General features: G+C 44.2%; 1 protein-coding gene across 6 annotated transcripts in view; it reads left to right on the top strand.

Annotated features, from left to right (window-relative positions):
• chd9 (chromodomain helicase DNA binding protein 9) overlaps positions 1 to 16813 on the top strand; it is a 156542-nt gene that overhangs the window by 43174 nt on the left and 96555 nt on the right. For all 6 annotated transcript variants that reach the window (XM_084062463.1, XM_084062461.1, XM_084062462.1 and 3 more), the window contains one exon: positions 2920 to 3380. In XM_084062463.1, the coding sequence (XP_083918589.1) occupies positions 2920 to 3380 (461 nt within the window). The remainder of the gene's footprint in view (positions 1 to 2919; positions 3381 to 16813) is intronic.

Genomic DNA, 16813 nt, shown 5'->3' with positions numbered 1-16813 from the left:
CGGCAGGAACTGAACAGCCCTCCTCTGCTTACTGGCTCATGCTGCACTGCCGCCATCTTGAACTCATTGCTGTGTGTGTTTTTTTTTCTTTCCATTTGCTTTAGCTGTGCTACAGCCTTATGTAGGCATTCTAGATTGCCTGGCTTTTTTCTGTTCTCTCCCCCCCCCACCCCCCACCATCTCCTCTCTCTATTCATGTAACTCCATGCCTGTTCTCTACCTCCATCCGTCCCTCACTCGCTCGCTCACTCTCACGCCACATTATGTATCCGGCTGTCCTGTGCTACTGTTTATGTGGACGCTGTTTTGTGTGTGTGTGTGTGTGTGTGTGTGTGTGTGTGTGTGTGTGTGTGTGTGTGTGTGGGTCTCCCATGTGTTGAGTCTATCAGTCACTAGAGAGTTCACTGTATGAGGGGTGTGTGTGTGTGTGTGTGTGTGTGTGTGTGTGTGTGTGAGAGAGAGAGAGAGTGTGTGAGAGAGAGAGAGAGGGAGGGAGAGACAGAACCAGCTGGCCCAGAGTTCTATCTCTCTCTCTCTCTCTTTCTATAGCTCTCTTTTTGCTGTAATGGTCCCCATCGTTTTCATGGGACTGCGTGCTGCTAGAGAGATTGAAATCACTGCAGTGCTGGCAGCCTGTAATTTCAGTTATTTATAGATGTATTACAACAGCTGCAGTGCTCTCACTTTTGGTGCATTTTATCTTCTCCCTCACACTCTCTCTCTCTCTCTCTCTCTCTCTTTCTCGTTGGCTGTGTGTGTGTGTGTGTGTGTGTGTGTGTGTGTGTGTGTGTGTGTGTGTGTGTGTGTGTGTGTGTGTGTGTGTGTGTGTGTGTGTGTGTGTGTGTGTGTGTGTGTGTGTGTGTGTGTGTGTGTGTGTGTGTGTCCGTCTTTCTATCTTGTCACACTTTTCGTACGAGCCTTCATTCTTGTTTTAATGGTTACCACTTTTCTCATGTTCCCTCATGTTCTACACTATTACCCCCCCCCACACACACATACACCCCACCCCCTTCTTTTTTTCTTTTTTTACCTTGAACTTGAATGAGAACATTCCAGCGTGAAGCAATAATTTTCCTTCCTAATGGCCTCCGCAGCAGCAGCAGCGCACGTGAAAATCATAATGCAGCTCTTGTGCCCCCCCCCTCCCCCTTCTGCTTCCTTCAAAAATGAATTGCTAGTCCCAACCTCCCCCCCACCCCACCCCCGCCTCACCACTTTATTTGTTGCAAGCTTCGAGATAATTCTCTTTATTTAGCTCACAGCGTGAGAGGGGGAAAGATCAGCCAGCCTCGCCTGAGCGTGCGCACACGATACAAAACCCTTTTTTTAATATTAGGTTAGTCTGTATATGGGCTCTCTCTTCTCCCTGGGCTCCTGGCCCGCCACAAGGCAACTCGTATAGGAATAACCGCCGCAGTCCCGCCATGTATTATTCACGTATTATCACGTAGCAGGCAACAAGGTTGGATTATTTATGTCTGTCGTGGCTGGCTGGCTGTTGATGTTGACGTGAGCCCGGGCTCCGGCTCCGGCTTGTGTTCTCTGTACGTATGGCTGCGACCAAAGGGATTTCATTTGAGTTAGTAGCTTCCCCCCGGAGAGCTTTGGGGTGTCACATGATCTCCTCCGTACTGGTTTCAGAGGCCTTTTCTTCAACCCCACCGCAACAAACTGTCTAGAGGAAACACTGTTCTCAGTGCCTGTGCTGGAATTTGACAGGGGGTCAGGGTGAATGGAGAGGGAGAGCCCAGCCCCTTTAGAGAAAGTGTGTGTGTGTGTGTGTGTGTGTGTGTGTGTGTGTGGCAGGGCACACCGGCCGCTGGCTACATGTTGTTGTTGGTTTTGCAGAGCATTTCTAGATCTCTTGTTGGAGAGAGAGGGTAAAAGGTGATGTGCAGCACAGCTGAATGGTGTTGTTGTGTGTTGTCCTCTAGGAAGTGTTAGTAACGGTGTGTGTGTGTGCTTTTTTTTCCTCCATTGTTTTGGTTCTGCTTCTCGTTTTGTTCCATCACCCACCTTGCCATCCAACGAAACGTCATCTCATCCTCATTTCCTGTCAAGAGAACAACATAAGGTTTTGCTTGTGTAACTCGTCGATTAGCCTATAGCTACGTGGCTAAGAAATAGCCTATGCTAAGCTCAGGGCAGCAGAGTTGTCTTGTTTGTTCCTTTTTATAGCGTTCTCTTCCCATGTCACCGCAAGGCCCTGCGTTATGAAACATGCGTATGATGAGCACAGGGGTTTTGGGAGCCGCACAGTAACACAGTGGAACGGGATTGGCTTTTTTAATTGTCATTTTTAAAGAAAAGAACAAATCACGGCTCCCTGTGGAAGGTGATTTAGGGCCAGGCCAGGCTAAGCTGAAAGTGACTGTGAGGAAATGTGCATGGAGGCTGAATGCGGCCAGAGGATGCCACACGGCAACTGCTTGATTAACTGTAATAGCCTGTGTGTGTGTGTATGTTCTAAATAGGTTTCAGTTCAGGCCTCAGGGAAGAAAGCAAGCTGTATGGGTTATTTTCCTCTTTCTCCTACAGTATGTGAGAAAAACACTGTTTCAATCAACCACACCACCGATGTGCTGAGCTAGGTCGACTTCACCACAACATGGACTTTTACACTTGCGCTTCGTTCAGCTTTGTGTGTGTGTGCGCACACGTGTGTGTGTGTGTGTGCGTGTCTGTGGCTGTGTCTGTGCGTGCATGTCTAGTTACTGTATAGACCACAGACAAACACATCTCCCTCATTTTAAACTGTAGAGTCCATCAAAATTGCCATGATATGAATCATTCTCATCTTTCTTTATTTAGCGCTTCATTTGCAGTGGGGGGAGGGGGCCCATGCTGCAAAGTACAATTAAGAAACTAATTATAGAATGCACATTCAAACCCATTTCTTCTTCTCTCTCTCCCTCTCAGCCTCGGAAGAACGCTAATGGTCCCGGCAGCCAGGCGCCGGTGCTCAGCACGCCGATGAAGAGCAGCACGTCGTCATCGTCGTCGTCCTCTTCCTCCTCCTCGTCGTCTTCTTCGTCGTCGTCCTCCTACAGCTCGTTGTCGGAGAAGCGGGCGCCCCGGCGGCCGCCCCACGCGCAGCAGCAGCAGCAGCAGCAGCAGATGGAGCCGATGACAGAGGACAAGCAGGAGAAGGCCAACCGCATCATCTCGGAGGCCATCGCCAAGGCGCGGCAGCGCGGCGAGAAGAACATCCCGCGGGTCATGAGCCCCGAGAGCTTCCCCAGCTCCTCGTCCTCCCAGCACAAGACGCGCCGCGAGCGCGCGCACAGGGAGAACAGCGGCAAGGGCCGGCCCAAGGTGAAGGCCTGCAAGAAGGCCCGCATCGTGGCTTCCTCCAAGCCCAAGCAGAAGGCCAAGATCGGGTATGTAATAGTCGCTCTCAGAGCTCGCTGACCATCCTGTACGCTGTTTTGACCGACATGTGTCTAATTTTTGTTTGGCGCACGCTGCGACGCATTGTGAGCTTGTAAATGGGCTGTTTTTGTTGTGCGACACTTGTGCACAACCAAGTATTAATCAGCCATTAGTGGATGTTTTCTTGCTGTTAATGCCATGCTCTCCCTATTTAGCTATATGACCAGCAGGAATAGGCGCTGTACATTCTGTCCCTACATTTTCCTTTGCATTTGGTAATTATAAAGCAGTGGTGGATTAGGTCAGTGCTCTGGCCTCCTGTTGTTGTTTTTCTCTCCTCTGTGCAACAATAACTAGGATAACTGCTGTCGTTTTCTATCTGGGAACTGGCAGTTGCCAAGATGGCAGCTCAAAGTTCAATTGAATTTACAGCACGCTATAACAATAAACCCAGCCTCGGTAGTCAGCACAGACAGGGGAGGAGCAAAACAAAGGCTGCATTTAGCTCGCCGCACACACGAGCTATTGGTCGTTGCGGACTGGTAGCCTGCAGGGTTGAGGCATGTAACACTCACTGATGTATAGATAATCCGCTTCCCATCCCCCTGGTTAACGCTGGGCTGTACTGCAAACCACACCCAGCACGAGCTAATAAAATATCAGCTGATACAGACCTGAGGACTGTAGAGGGTGGGTGGGGGCGAGGGGCTGACGGCTGAAGGCGGAGAGCAATGTTTGGATAATGTCAGCAAGCCTTGATGCAGCTGAATCCCAGACATGAATCCGCGAGAAGCCCATTCCTTATTCCAACCAGCTCTGCCCGAGGAGAACTCGACAATGATCGGCAAATGTCGCCTGGCTGGCTGGCTGTTTTACTGATTAATGACTATGAACCCAGTGGTATAGGGAAATAACTCTAGCACATAATGGTTTGGAATTTAACGTGTGTGTGCATGTGATGATGTGAAAGTTACGGTGGTGCTGGAGAGGTGTGAGGGCAGAGGTTGACTACTTGATCATCAAGACGGCATCACAATCCCTGCTTTAACCGATTAAACCCTATATGCTGCTTTGACCGGCTATCACCCGGGGGAGGTGGTCTATACTTAGCCCCCTCCTTTTCCCCTTCTACATTAAAACTCTTCACCAAAGACACCAAAGACCACCTCTACAGCTCGTAGAGCTTGTATATCTGCTATTTTTGCCCGGAAGGTTTGCTATTTTAATCGAACGTTTGCCTATGGCATACTAGGGACGCTAGCGGGGTTCATGTGGTTAATGTTGGGTATCCTTTTTCTAAAGGCAATTTTTTATGACATGTTCTGCCATGTTGGACGGTACAGGTACAGCAGAGGAAGACGGGGAACAAAAGAACAGAGAGTTGCTGCTGACATATAAAACACAAGTCATGAGTTGCCATGGGCACTAAACTGGTCAAGCTATTAGCATCCCGCCAGTCACCCTGCTTTGGTTTTAGACACGATGCACATGACAACTCTGACAGTTTGGTTTAATCACATTAGGAACACCTGCTGTAGCCTTTGCAGCACATACACATGGTGCAGACTGCATCACTGCTGCTGCACTGTTGCTCCACCTCTTAACTCATTAACTGCCAGAGTAAAACATCGTCTATAGCCGACCTTGCCAGCGTTTTTGAGCATTTTTACTAACCTTTCAAGAGCCACACAATATTTCGCTCCAGGACGATTGACAGAGAGTGTCGCAAAAGACGGTGGAGTGTCTCTGAAAAAAAGCGTGTCAGCGCGACCCTCCATTCTTTAGTTATTGGCTGTTGAATATAGCTTTTTCTCGCCAAAAACGCAGAAGAACAAGAAAGCAGCGACATTTATTTATTTATTTATTTATGTGAGCAGTTAGGAGTTAGGAGTTAAGTGTCTTTCTCAAGGACACTTCAACAAACAGACCGGGGCTTGGAGATGAACCGGTGACCTTTTGATTACCAGACGACCACCTTGTTCAGAAACACAAATTGTGTTCTCTTTTCCGCCATTCACCAAGGCATTTTACAAATCACTCCATCTACTCCATTTCAGGTCTTGCTCTCATCTACAACATGTGATATAGAATTAGCTGCATTTGCTGGTATAATGAGGGCAGCTGGATGCATGAAGGACTTAAATAATAAATAGATTTTCTTGACATTGTTGCTCATATTATAATTAGCTCCTCAGAGGAGTGTTGACCTCTTAGGATCATTGTGCCTTTGATCATCCCATTAATTATGGTCTGTTGGACCAAACTGATGTTTGATCAGCATTATTAACCTGACTTATTGTAATCAATACGGGCCCGAGTCCAGATGTTTTTTTAAATGATTTTTATTTGATAGCTGTCCATAAGCACCAGACAGCTCTCTTATAATGTTAATGTGAATGGGCTCCTCATAATATGGGTTTAATACAATTATTTCATTGCATTGTAGTGACTTGGACTCGAGTGGACTCGGTGGGGATAGTCCCGAGTCCCTTAGTCCGAGACCGAGTCAAATCATGGGCGAGACGAGACCGAGTAAATCAAAATGCGGACTCGAGACCGGTCTCGAGTACTACAACCCTAATAATAATTTATATCTGCAAAGTAACTAGTAGTTACTAAAGTTTTCAAATAATTGTAGTGGAGTTGCTTGAAGAAATACCTTTGAGATGTTCTTGGGTAAAGACACTTAACCCTCCCAGTAGCTGCAGGGGAGCTGCTCAGTGGCAAACAGTAGAATAATGTGGTTGTATTGGGAAGTTCCCAGGGGAGATTGTGTCTGTCAATGGGAAGCAGGGGGGGGGGGCACAATTGCCGAGAACAATCCAGCCCTGGATAAAATTCTGCTATATTAAATAGGCTATGTCCTGTAATGCAGACGAGGAACTGATTAATTGGATTACTTAATTCTCGTGTCACTATTTACATTCTGAGCTGTCTAACCTATTTTGTATGGCTTATAACAAAAAGTTGGCCCACATGAGGGAAGAGAGTGAAAGCAGGCTAAGCAGCAGCAGCCAGCATAGCCCTGGCCTATCGGGCCTACTATTGTTTCAATGGCCCTTTTCATAAGCCTCATTACGTCATGCATTCCAACCATTTTGAAACATCGAACTAATTCAGTCCACTCAGCCAATGGACTGCTAGAACTGCACAGAAAACTGTACTGGCCTTTACCCCCTTTTTTTCTCCTTATTTGATTTAGTTTTATTTTGATTATGTAGTTTTCGCCCAATGTTCCAGTTGTGAAGTTACTATTTAAACACGCTAAGACCTGTGTAGATCTAATGATAGCTCTGGTGGTCTGTTTACCGTTGCATTAACAATAGCTTATTACTGCAGGTTGTTGTTATTACAAGGACATACACATGTACAAATAGCAAATAGTGATGCAGATCAGATTGACTGAAACAGATGGCTTGTTGATTTTATGACACGTCTACTAACAACACAATAAAGCGTAATGGCTAGTTTTAACTGTATGTGTGTGGGAGGGTTCTCAAGGTAGATCTGTGATTTTAATAATAAGTCCTCACATGATACTACTTGATTATTATAAAAAAGATTAACTGAAGATTTAATACACACCTTCAGCACAGTACTGTGGGTGCTGATCCAAGTAAAAGTAGTACCTGCATAGATTGTACGTGATTGTAACATGAATCTAAAAATATAATGTTGCTATATCATTGGTGCTCAAAACATTTTCCTGTCAAGGACCCCCAAAATGATACGCATTTGGCTGCAAACCCCCCCATCTCTGTTCCAGGGACCCCAGAAGCAAATATTTTAAAAAAGTTTAAAATTATCGCTTTTAAAAAAAAGAAAGCAATATAGGCCTATTCAAAGGTTTGCACAAATGTTCACGATTTTTCACAAATAGCAGATACACAAGCTATGAGCTTGTATATCTGCTATTTTTGAAATCTAAAATGACACAAATGTTTTAATGGGTTGAAACTTTGAACCCTGATAAATATGAACTTAAAGTATGTTAGTTCCACTGATCCAAGCCGGAACACATTCGATCGATCGATCGATTGATTGATCATTAAAATAAACATGCTCTGAAAATGCACGTGGCACCGTGCAAAGTGGTCAGATGGGTGGGCCGCAAACGCTTTCGAGAGGTGAAGTTAGTGTTAGTCAGTGATGAAGTGCCCACGGATAGAGCAGTGTGACATAAATGAGGTCAGTCATCACCTCACCTCAGAGGGAGCTCCACAGACAGGCAAAATCACTCTCATTCCGCAAAGATGAGGCTTAATTTAGTACAGCAGCAAAGGTAATGTGCCTGCCTGACATTTTCTCAACTAGATTGAATGATGTTATTACACCTTAACCCCCCCCCCCCCACCCCCTCTGTTTGTTAGCAACTTTACAGGCAACATCTGCACAGAATGACATGGAACTTTCAGGAAAGATAGGCAACAGTCCCTTGATTACCTGATAAAAAAAAAAGGGAAATTGGGTCAAGGTCAAAGGTCACACAAGTAAAAAAAAGTCAGATGTAATTAAAACTAAGAACAAAATCTTCTTTCTGATGCCTGGAATGGATTAAAGTTTTTGGGGGGTCAAAGTAACCTGTCAAATTTGTTCAGTTTTAGGGGATGTTGTGCTTGTCAGCCTTTGTTTTTATGTTCAATTTAAGGATGCAAACATTATTCTTGTTAAGAATCTTGTTCTTAAAGATCAGTTCCAGATATTTGGCTGATTTAATTCTATATTAACTACTGTACATCACAGAATGTATTAAGTGCAAACATCTAGTCCCACTGCACCTATTATAGGCAAAGATCTATTTTTTTTACTCATAGAAGGATGTTTCATCTCTCTAATTGGGGGGGGGGGGAGACTTTTTTTGACTGCCTTAGTCTGTAGCTGAAAAAAAAGTCTAAATCCTGTTAAGTATAAGTGGGGATCTGAGTTGGATCATAGACAGGCTGTTGTAAAGAGATATTACTTACGGTCCTTAGATTACTTAATCTTTGTTTTGTCATCGATACTGTGAGAACGTAGAGAGGACCCTGTGAAGTTCCTTGCATGTGTGATTTAAGTAGCCAAATATCTCATTTACTGTAGAGTTAGGGCTCAATGATACAACATCATTTACATATATTTGCACACACATTATCATGCAGTACAGAGATAATTTCTTTCTTTTTTTTTGTTTGCACTTGGAGAAAAACAATGAAATATTGCAATAATCTGCCATGTGTTTATAATTTTGTGCCTCAGTGATGTTGGGAACAAAATTATTTAATTTCACATCTCCATTCCTCTGTTCAGCAGTCTGTTCAAGACTAGTTAAGCCATTAAGACCGGGAACGCATCTGTGTCATTTTAGATTTGAGTTATAAGCATTATTTTATACTTTGGCTATTCAAAATTAGCAGATATACAAGCTCATAGTGCGGCACAGAGTGCCGCGCTATGAGCTTATAGATCTGATATTTTTGAAAAATCTTGAACATTTGTGCAAATCTTTGAATGTATGTTTTTTAAAGCGAACATTTGTAACTCAAATCTTTGCTTCTGGAGGTCCCTGGAACAAAATATTTGACAAATGTTCGCTTTAAACAATAGATATTCAAAGATTTGCACTCATTTTCAAGATGTTTCAAAAATAGCAGATCTACAGTACAAGCCGACAAAGACAGTTCAGTCTTTTTCTCGCCACGTGTTTGAATGTCTGAAGAACCAAGAACTGCTGTGATTGGTCTCTCATCAGGCATTCATCATAAATAGTCACGGTGCTCTTGATGTAAAACTACACCACGTTGTGGCAAACAAAGTGACATCTAACAACCTTTTTGTTAAAACTATCATTCTGGCATACGATATTAGATATCGTCTCTGTCGGGTGGAAACCTCATTATGTCCAAAACTGTTACTTTTCAGGATTAAAATTCAAAAACGGCAAAAGTAGCAGATCTACAAGCTTCTCCAAGACCCTAGCTTGTTGATCGATCTGCTACTTTTGATGCTTTTTTGTGACGCTCTAGTATGATCACGTTGGGGTTCATTTACGAGAAAAAAAACACAAAGAGTTAAAATATGGAGATAGGAGGTTTCTGTCCGACAGCAACGATACGTTTAACAGACAGGCCAGGTGTCTCTCTTGCATGCTGGGAGATGGCCCGTTTCTTTGTATGGCTTATTTTTACACACGTCTCTTGATCAGTGGGTGATCAGTGACGGATCATGCGCTGTTGCGTGCCAAAGTGGAAGGCACGACGGAGGCACCACAGGTTCATGTTACTCTGGGGAGAGGATTTCAGGCTGGAGGAGAGAGACCTGTGTGTACGTTATGAGAGCGTGCGTGCCGCCCAGGGTTTTACTCCATGAAATATTAATGCGTAGCCGCTGCAGAGGCGCTAACCTTCCACCACAGTCATTATTCCTGGCTCGTGTGTGTGTGTGTGTGTGTGTGTGTGTGTGTGTGTGTGTGTGTGTGTGTGTGTGTGTGTGTGTGTGTGTGTGTGTGTGTGTCATACGTGTGTACATGTTCTGCCCCTTACCCAAGTTTAAAGGGATAGCTTACTTATTTTCTATCGATTACTCACCCCATGAAGCCTTGAATTCATGGAGTTTTTTTGTTTTTGTCGCATTCCTGAACCAATAATTTGATGACCGGCAGAGTATCCTGTAGGAGACTCAATGGAGACTCTTTGAGTCTCCTACCGGATACTCTGCCAGTCATCAAATTATTGGCTTAGGAATGCGACAAAAACAAAAACATATCCATGAATTCAAGGCTTCATGGGGTGAGTAATCGATAGAAAAAAAGGTCATTTTAGGGGTGAACTATGAGAGAGAGAGAAGGGGGGGGGGCGGGGGGGGGGGGGGGGTGTACAGTATGTTTTCTGCTGATCATATGACCAATACGTGCGCAGAGAGTGGATTGTGTGCTAACATTATGATCAGATCATCAGGCTGTCTGGGATCCACACAGGGTGGGCTATGTCTGGCTATGACTGTTCCTTCATACCATGGTGGAAAATAGACACCAAACTATTTTAACAAGTCTAATAATGCCACGGCTTCCATGTGGTGGAAGTCTGTGACGTCAGTATGTGACGTCATTCAGCTCCATATTTGGCCATGCATGTTTCAGCCCAATTGGACTTCCTTTGACTTGCAGTCTAACATTTATATGTGGGGGACTTACTTGATCTATTGGCAGCATTAACCACTTAATCCATTTTTGGCTATTTAAAAATAGCAGACCTACAAGCTCATAGCACGTGCCGTGCTGCGAGCTTGTACATCTGCTATTTTTGAAAGATATCGAAAATGTTCATTTTGATCATTTTCTTTACATACATTTTCTCTTCTTGGGCCCCTGGCACAACACATTTTCAGATGGGGATCTGTGGCCAAATACATATCAATGTGGGGTTCCTTGTCATGAAAAGGTTTGAGAACCACTGCTGTAAGGGACCCCTGGGGGTCCCTGAACCCCAGACTGAGTACCAGTGCTTTAGAAGGCCAAGTATAGACACATGATTCACTGTCCACAGCACATTGTGACCCTGTGGTTTTAGATAGTACGGAGCAGCTGGGGGAGTTGTTGAGTTCTGGTTATTATCTTTTCGAGTTGATTTTTTTATTAAACATTATACGTTGCAACGGTTGCATACAAAATTTGACAAATAATATATCGAAAGAACAGCTGCTATGAATATGATACATCATTTTCTTGTACAGAATTTTGAACTATGACTGTTTGAGCAATATAGTTGTTGTTTACAGTATGTACTGTACGTATACAGAATATACTGTATCCAAAATGGGGAAGAACACAAACACGCCAGCTCCTAAACTGTAGTGAAGGAGCCTTCCCAGTTATGACACAGTAACATCAACAGTGTTAATTTAACTCTGAGAGTGTAACATTCCCGTAAGGGTCCATTTGGTTCCATTTGTATACTCCCTCAGTTACAAATGGATGAATTTGACAGACACTGATGCTGCGTTCACAGCACTGGCAGATACACAAAATTACAAAGCTACAAAGTCGCTTTGTAGTTTTGTATCTGAAGTTGAAATCAGCTCAACCTATTTGTAGCTTTGTAGCTGTTGTAGCTTTTGTAGCAGCTACGATAGTTGGATGTATCTTTGTGTCTTCTTGTCGCTGGTTTCCATTGAAAAAGAATGGTAGACTGTATATTCGTAGCTGCCTATGTGAACACAGCATGAGGACTTTACTTTGTAGGACCCAGCCTTTGCCTCTCAAGTAATAGTGTATGGCGTATTCCTTTCCCTCTTTGACACAATGATCTTTGTGATGTTGTTTGATAGTGATGGCATTACGTTTCAAAATGCTGGATTGTCATTTTCCCTTGATTATCTGTACAGATGATGGATAAATACCGTATTGTGTGATGAAATGTGCTTTCATTCAGCAAGGTGTCCTTGATTTGACGATGTAAGGAAAAACGCACAAGCATTTGCCTTGTGTTTCTGAGATACCAGCTCAGTATGGTCTATGGCGGTGGTGTCGTTTAGCACTTTGTACAGCGCTGCACTGTAAAATCCTCGGTGCTCATATAACCGTGTGAGCCTCAGTGTTCACATAACTCCGTGAGTGTAATAATGGACCCAAAGAGTTAAATATACACAGAGGATTTTACTGTGAGGCCCGATCACACACAGCTCTCTGCACAAAGCAATATGCTTTTATAGCCAGCCTACCTGCTGAAATATAACCCAACGTAATCAGCAGATAAAAGCATTGTGCAGCTCCCCTGCTTCCTCCCTCTCCGCCCCCCCCTCCCTCCCTTCTCTCTCTCTCCATTCTCCTCCCCCCCCCCCCCCCCTCACTCTTCTCCGTTCTCTCCTTCCTTTCCTTTTCGTTTTCTCCCCTCCCCTCTCTCTGCTATCCCCTCCTCCTTCCCTCTCTCCGCAGTTTTTTTTCTCCTTCTCATTTTCATGCCATCTTACCATGAATTTTCGGTCCTTCCCACAATGCTCGGGGGCTGTTGCGAGCCAGTGTTTCCTGGGTGCAGGCGTGTTTTTGAATGTGCTGATCCTACAAAGCAGCCCCGCAGTACAGTGAGTCAGTAGGGGAGAAGGGAGAAAAAAAATCAAACAAAATGGTGCTCGTGAGATCAATTACATGACGGAAAATGGGGGTTTAGGTCTAGCCTATATGCCGTGGTGGCGTATAGACTTTCATATCTCCACGCTCGCCAGCTGTTCTCCCATCTAATCTGTTTTGTTTTGTTTTTTTCCCTCATTCTCATTACGAAAAAGCCAAAGCTGCTTTTAAATTGGCTTTTTTTCCCTCCACAGCTAATCCTTTAGCCGGTCTGTATGCACTCACACAAGTTTGTTTGCGTGTGTGATCTATGCGCTGTGAGCCTAAATTAGGCCAAGACATTGGCCTGCCCTGCCTGCAATTGTGTGCCTGTGTGTGTGTGTGTGTGTGTGTGTGTGTGTGTGTGTGTGTGTGTGTGTGTGTGTGTGTGTGTGTGTGTGTGTGTGTGTGTGTGTGTGTGTGTGTGTGTGTGTGTGTGTGTGTGTGTGTGTGTGTGTGTGTGTGTGCGTGTGTGTTCATATGCTTATTCCCCTCTTAAAATAACCACATGCAGAGCATAGCAGAAATCCCCAGTGTGGGTCTGTGTACTTGTGCTGCTGTTTTTTCTTGAGCAGGGAGCTTGGTGGGGCTGCTACAGTACTACTGCTGCTGTCACTGGTGTGTTGACAGAGATTATAGCCCTTCATTCATAAAGGCAGGGGATTTCCTCACAAGAACTAGCACCACTTTCAATATAAGCACCTCAGGATGTGAAACGCACACACACACACACACACACACACACACACGCACACGCACACGCACACACATACACATACACACACACACACACACTTGATAGCATTGTTACAATAAGCCCTGCAGGATGCGAGACACACGAAAGCAAACACACACACGCCCACGCCAAAGATAACACACAGACAGACACAGAGGCACACAGGCATGTGCAGATGACACACTTGACATCAATTTTAGGAAGATGACTTGAGTCCCGTGCAGTTGCCGTTTGTCAATTGAGCACTTTTCAGTGAAGGTCGAGTGCACCAACCGTTGTCCTCTTGGCCCACAGAGCACCATCATATCCCCGATCCCATTAGAACACAAGCCCACACACTCATGCACTGACAGTAGGCGGTGGGCCAACTAGGGCAGGGCAGTGCTGGAGGGGCGGTGAGGGAGGCTGGATTTTTGGCTCCATCAGAGTACAGCAGCCAAGCAAGTGGTTGGATCTGTTGCTAGTCTCTGTCTCTCTCTCTCGCTCTCTCTCTAAGGAAGGAGCTGACTATCAGCTTATCATTACTAAGGTGTCACAATAAAGTGGTAGGTCACCGTGCAGCGATCAGAGGAGCGAGCTTTGTATTTGGAGGGTTGCCAGTTTGAACCCTGTTTGGGAGAAGGTCAGTGTGTGGAGGATGTGAGGCACACTCTCCTGTCCATCAACTACTGCCTGTCAGTGCCCTTAATCAAGGTACTTTTACCCTCAACCTCCCCATTACAGTTGACCTACATTCTGTAGTAATGCCCCCCCTTAAAGTGGGATGAAACCTTAGACTGATATTGCAGTTTTTCTGGTTAAAGGGGAATTTTGGACCACGGTTTTCTTACCTTTTCTATGATGTTATGATATCTTAGGATGAATGGTACTGTAGAAATATTTCATAACTCCGTCCCGCGTCCGCCACAGCTTAAAACGTGCGCCAATATAGGCCTTGCGTTAGGTCGCGTATTTTAATAGCTTTTTTTATTTTTTTATTTGGTGAGATCTGATGTTCATGGTGACAGAACACAATGCAAAAAAAAAAAAACGGAAGTCTCGCTAGACGAGATTGAAATCTCGAGATTTCAATCTTGTCTAGCGAGACTTCCGTTTTTTTTTTGCGGTTGCATTGTGTTGTGTCACTATGAACGTCGGATCTAAAAAACAACAACAACAAAAAAAGCTATTAAAATACGTGATCTAGCGCAAGGCCTATTGGCGCACGTTTTAAGCTGTGGCGGACCCGGGATGGAGTTATGACATTTTTCTACTGTACCATTCATCCTAAGATATCATAACATCATAGAAAAGGTAAGAAAACCGTGGTCCAAAATTCCCCTTTAAGGTTAAAAACAGCAGGGTACAAAATATGGCAGGCAATACAGCTGCAGCTAATCAAATTAATAAGGGGTGTGTTACATTTTTGACTTTGACTTTGACATCTTGATTGTGCATTGACAATACTGTTGGCTACTGTATGCTTGCACATGGGCAAACCCTTGGCTCTGGGCACACCTACATCGAAAACACCCATTGTTAATTTGATTAGCTGCAGCTGCGTTTCTCACTAGCCTGCCATGTTTTAATCTTCCTTAAAGCTGAGCTTACTGTTCGACTTGAGCATGATTCTGATTTTTTCACCATCAGGCGTCATTTATCGTGCAGTATACAGGGCTTTGCGAGGATCGATTTACTGCTCCTGATCGGCCGCTGGGTGTTCGTATGAATTTCTGACATATCTGAAAATGTCGTTGCTCGTAGTCATGCTCTCGCACAGTTGAGGCAGAGCTGCAAGTCGATTCCCCGATATCGATCAGGGTATTCTTTTTCCTCCTCACTGCACCTGCGTGAAGTAGCACGTTTTTAAAGCCATGTACACTACACACTAGGGCTGTGAATCGTCTGCTATCTCACGATTCAATTTGATTCAGATTCTTGGGGTCACGATTCGATTAAAAATAGATTTTATTTATTCAAAATGATTTTTAAATGTTTTTTTCTCATGAAAAAAATATTCCCAATCAGTTTAACCCAAATTATTATATTGTTTTCATCTTGACTTTAACAACCAAGTGTAACCTAGTGTGAATCGATTTTGAATCGTTGATAATAAGAATTCTTACATTTTTTCCAACACCCCTACTACACATACGTGCATACGTGTGAAAATACAAACTGTATTTACAACCACAAAATGCACGCAAGCCTGAACCAAAGTGATATCTTCTGCCTATCTCTCCTCTGCTCATTCGGCACCGTGCACCGAGCACATTACCCGTGCACCGCAGAAAGGTTTTGAAAGGTGTCTGTCTGAGGAATATAGGACACCGTCTCTTCCGTTGACAGCTTGAGACAGAAACGTCCAATCTGATTGTATTAAATGACGGTATACTCACCAATTGCAGTTCTACCGGCAGCTTGGACAGTTATCATCTTTGTCTCTATAAAGACTTTGCTTCACAAAAATCCACCGCAACTTTCTGCCAATAAACTCCATGAAGCCATGATTGTCTATTGATTCATCATCGCCAGGTATGAGTGAAGATGTTTGGGGGAGCGCTGGTTTTAAATCACTCGACGTCCTGCATACAGTATGTGCATTTTCAAAACGAGTGTGCTCCCCAAAAACAACTTAACTCACACCTGGTGATAAGCAATAGAGAATCGTTGCTTTGCGGAGTTAATTGACGGAAAGTTGTTAATAACGTGACGACGGTGGATTTTTGTCTTTACAGACACAAAGAGGACAGCTGTGGCAACGGAAATGACGAACGGATCACGGCTTCCAGCCTCGGATTTCGGGATCTGTAGTTGCAGACTCTATATGGCATTCGGAGTGTGTAATAGTTGTAATAGTTGTCTGGCTACACAAGACTAAGGAATATATAAACAAATATGAAAGAGAAAAAGGTTACGCAGGGAATCATTATTTTTGTGTTGTTTCCATTTGCTCCTGCCTCCTCCCGTGGAGCTTTCAAATGAATCTTTATTGACAATTGTCAACAGCCAAGAACAGACATCAGGGGCCCACAAGGGACATACAGTGTGAGCATTCAGGTTATAGTTTTTGCTGCTTTATGATCGGACCGTACAGTCTACAGTGTGAGCAGTGCACATACATTGTGCAGACATGCAAACGTGTAGCTTGAATCCAAATAGGGCAATTGTGTGACACCTGATCCGAAAAAACAACAACATGTTGTCACTTTTTTCACCTCAGGGCTGTTTGCATGCCTGATTGTGAGCTTTGGCTTTACATTGTGGAGTATTTACTTTAGTTACTAGTAATAAATTGCTGTCACCTCCTGTCTCCATATTCTAACCTTTTGTGTTTTTTCCGTACGTTTCCACCCGACAGAGACGATTTCCAAAATTGCAGTGTATGCCCAGCTTTGCTATTGTGAAGGGAGGGAGCGAAGAGCATATACGTATGCTTAGGAACTCTTTCTTGGTTAAATCAATTGAAAAGATGGAGATTGAAAAGATGGAGATGGATTAAGTTACACAACGTAAAGAAGCATGTCGCTTCCAGACCCAATTCTGTGGGTGTGTTTCGAAGGCAGCCCTTGATTTAAAGCATTGGTATCCTCCCTGTCATTTGAGTAAGTGTGTGTGTGTGTGTGTGTGTGTGTGTGTGTGTGTGT

This window comes from Gymnoscopelus microlampas, assembly GCF_963454915.1.
Source record: "Gymnoscopelus microlampas genome assembly, chromosome: 1".
Classification (NCBI taxonomy): Eukaryota; Metazoa; Chordata; class Actinopteri; order Myctophiformes; family Myctophidae; genus Gymnoscopelus; species Gymnoscopelus microlampas.
This window is presented reverse-complemented; position numbering and strand designations above follow the sequence as displayed.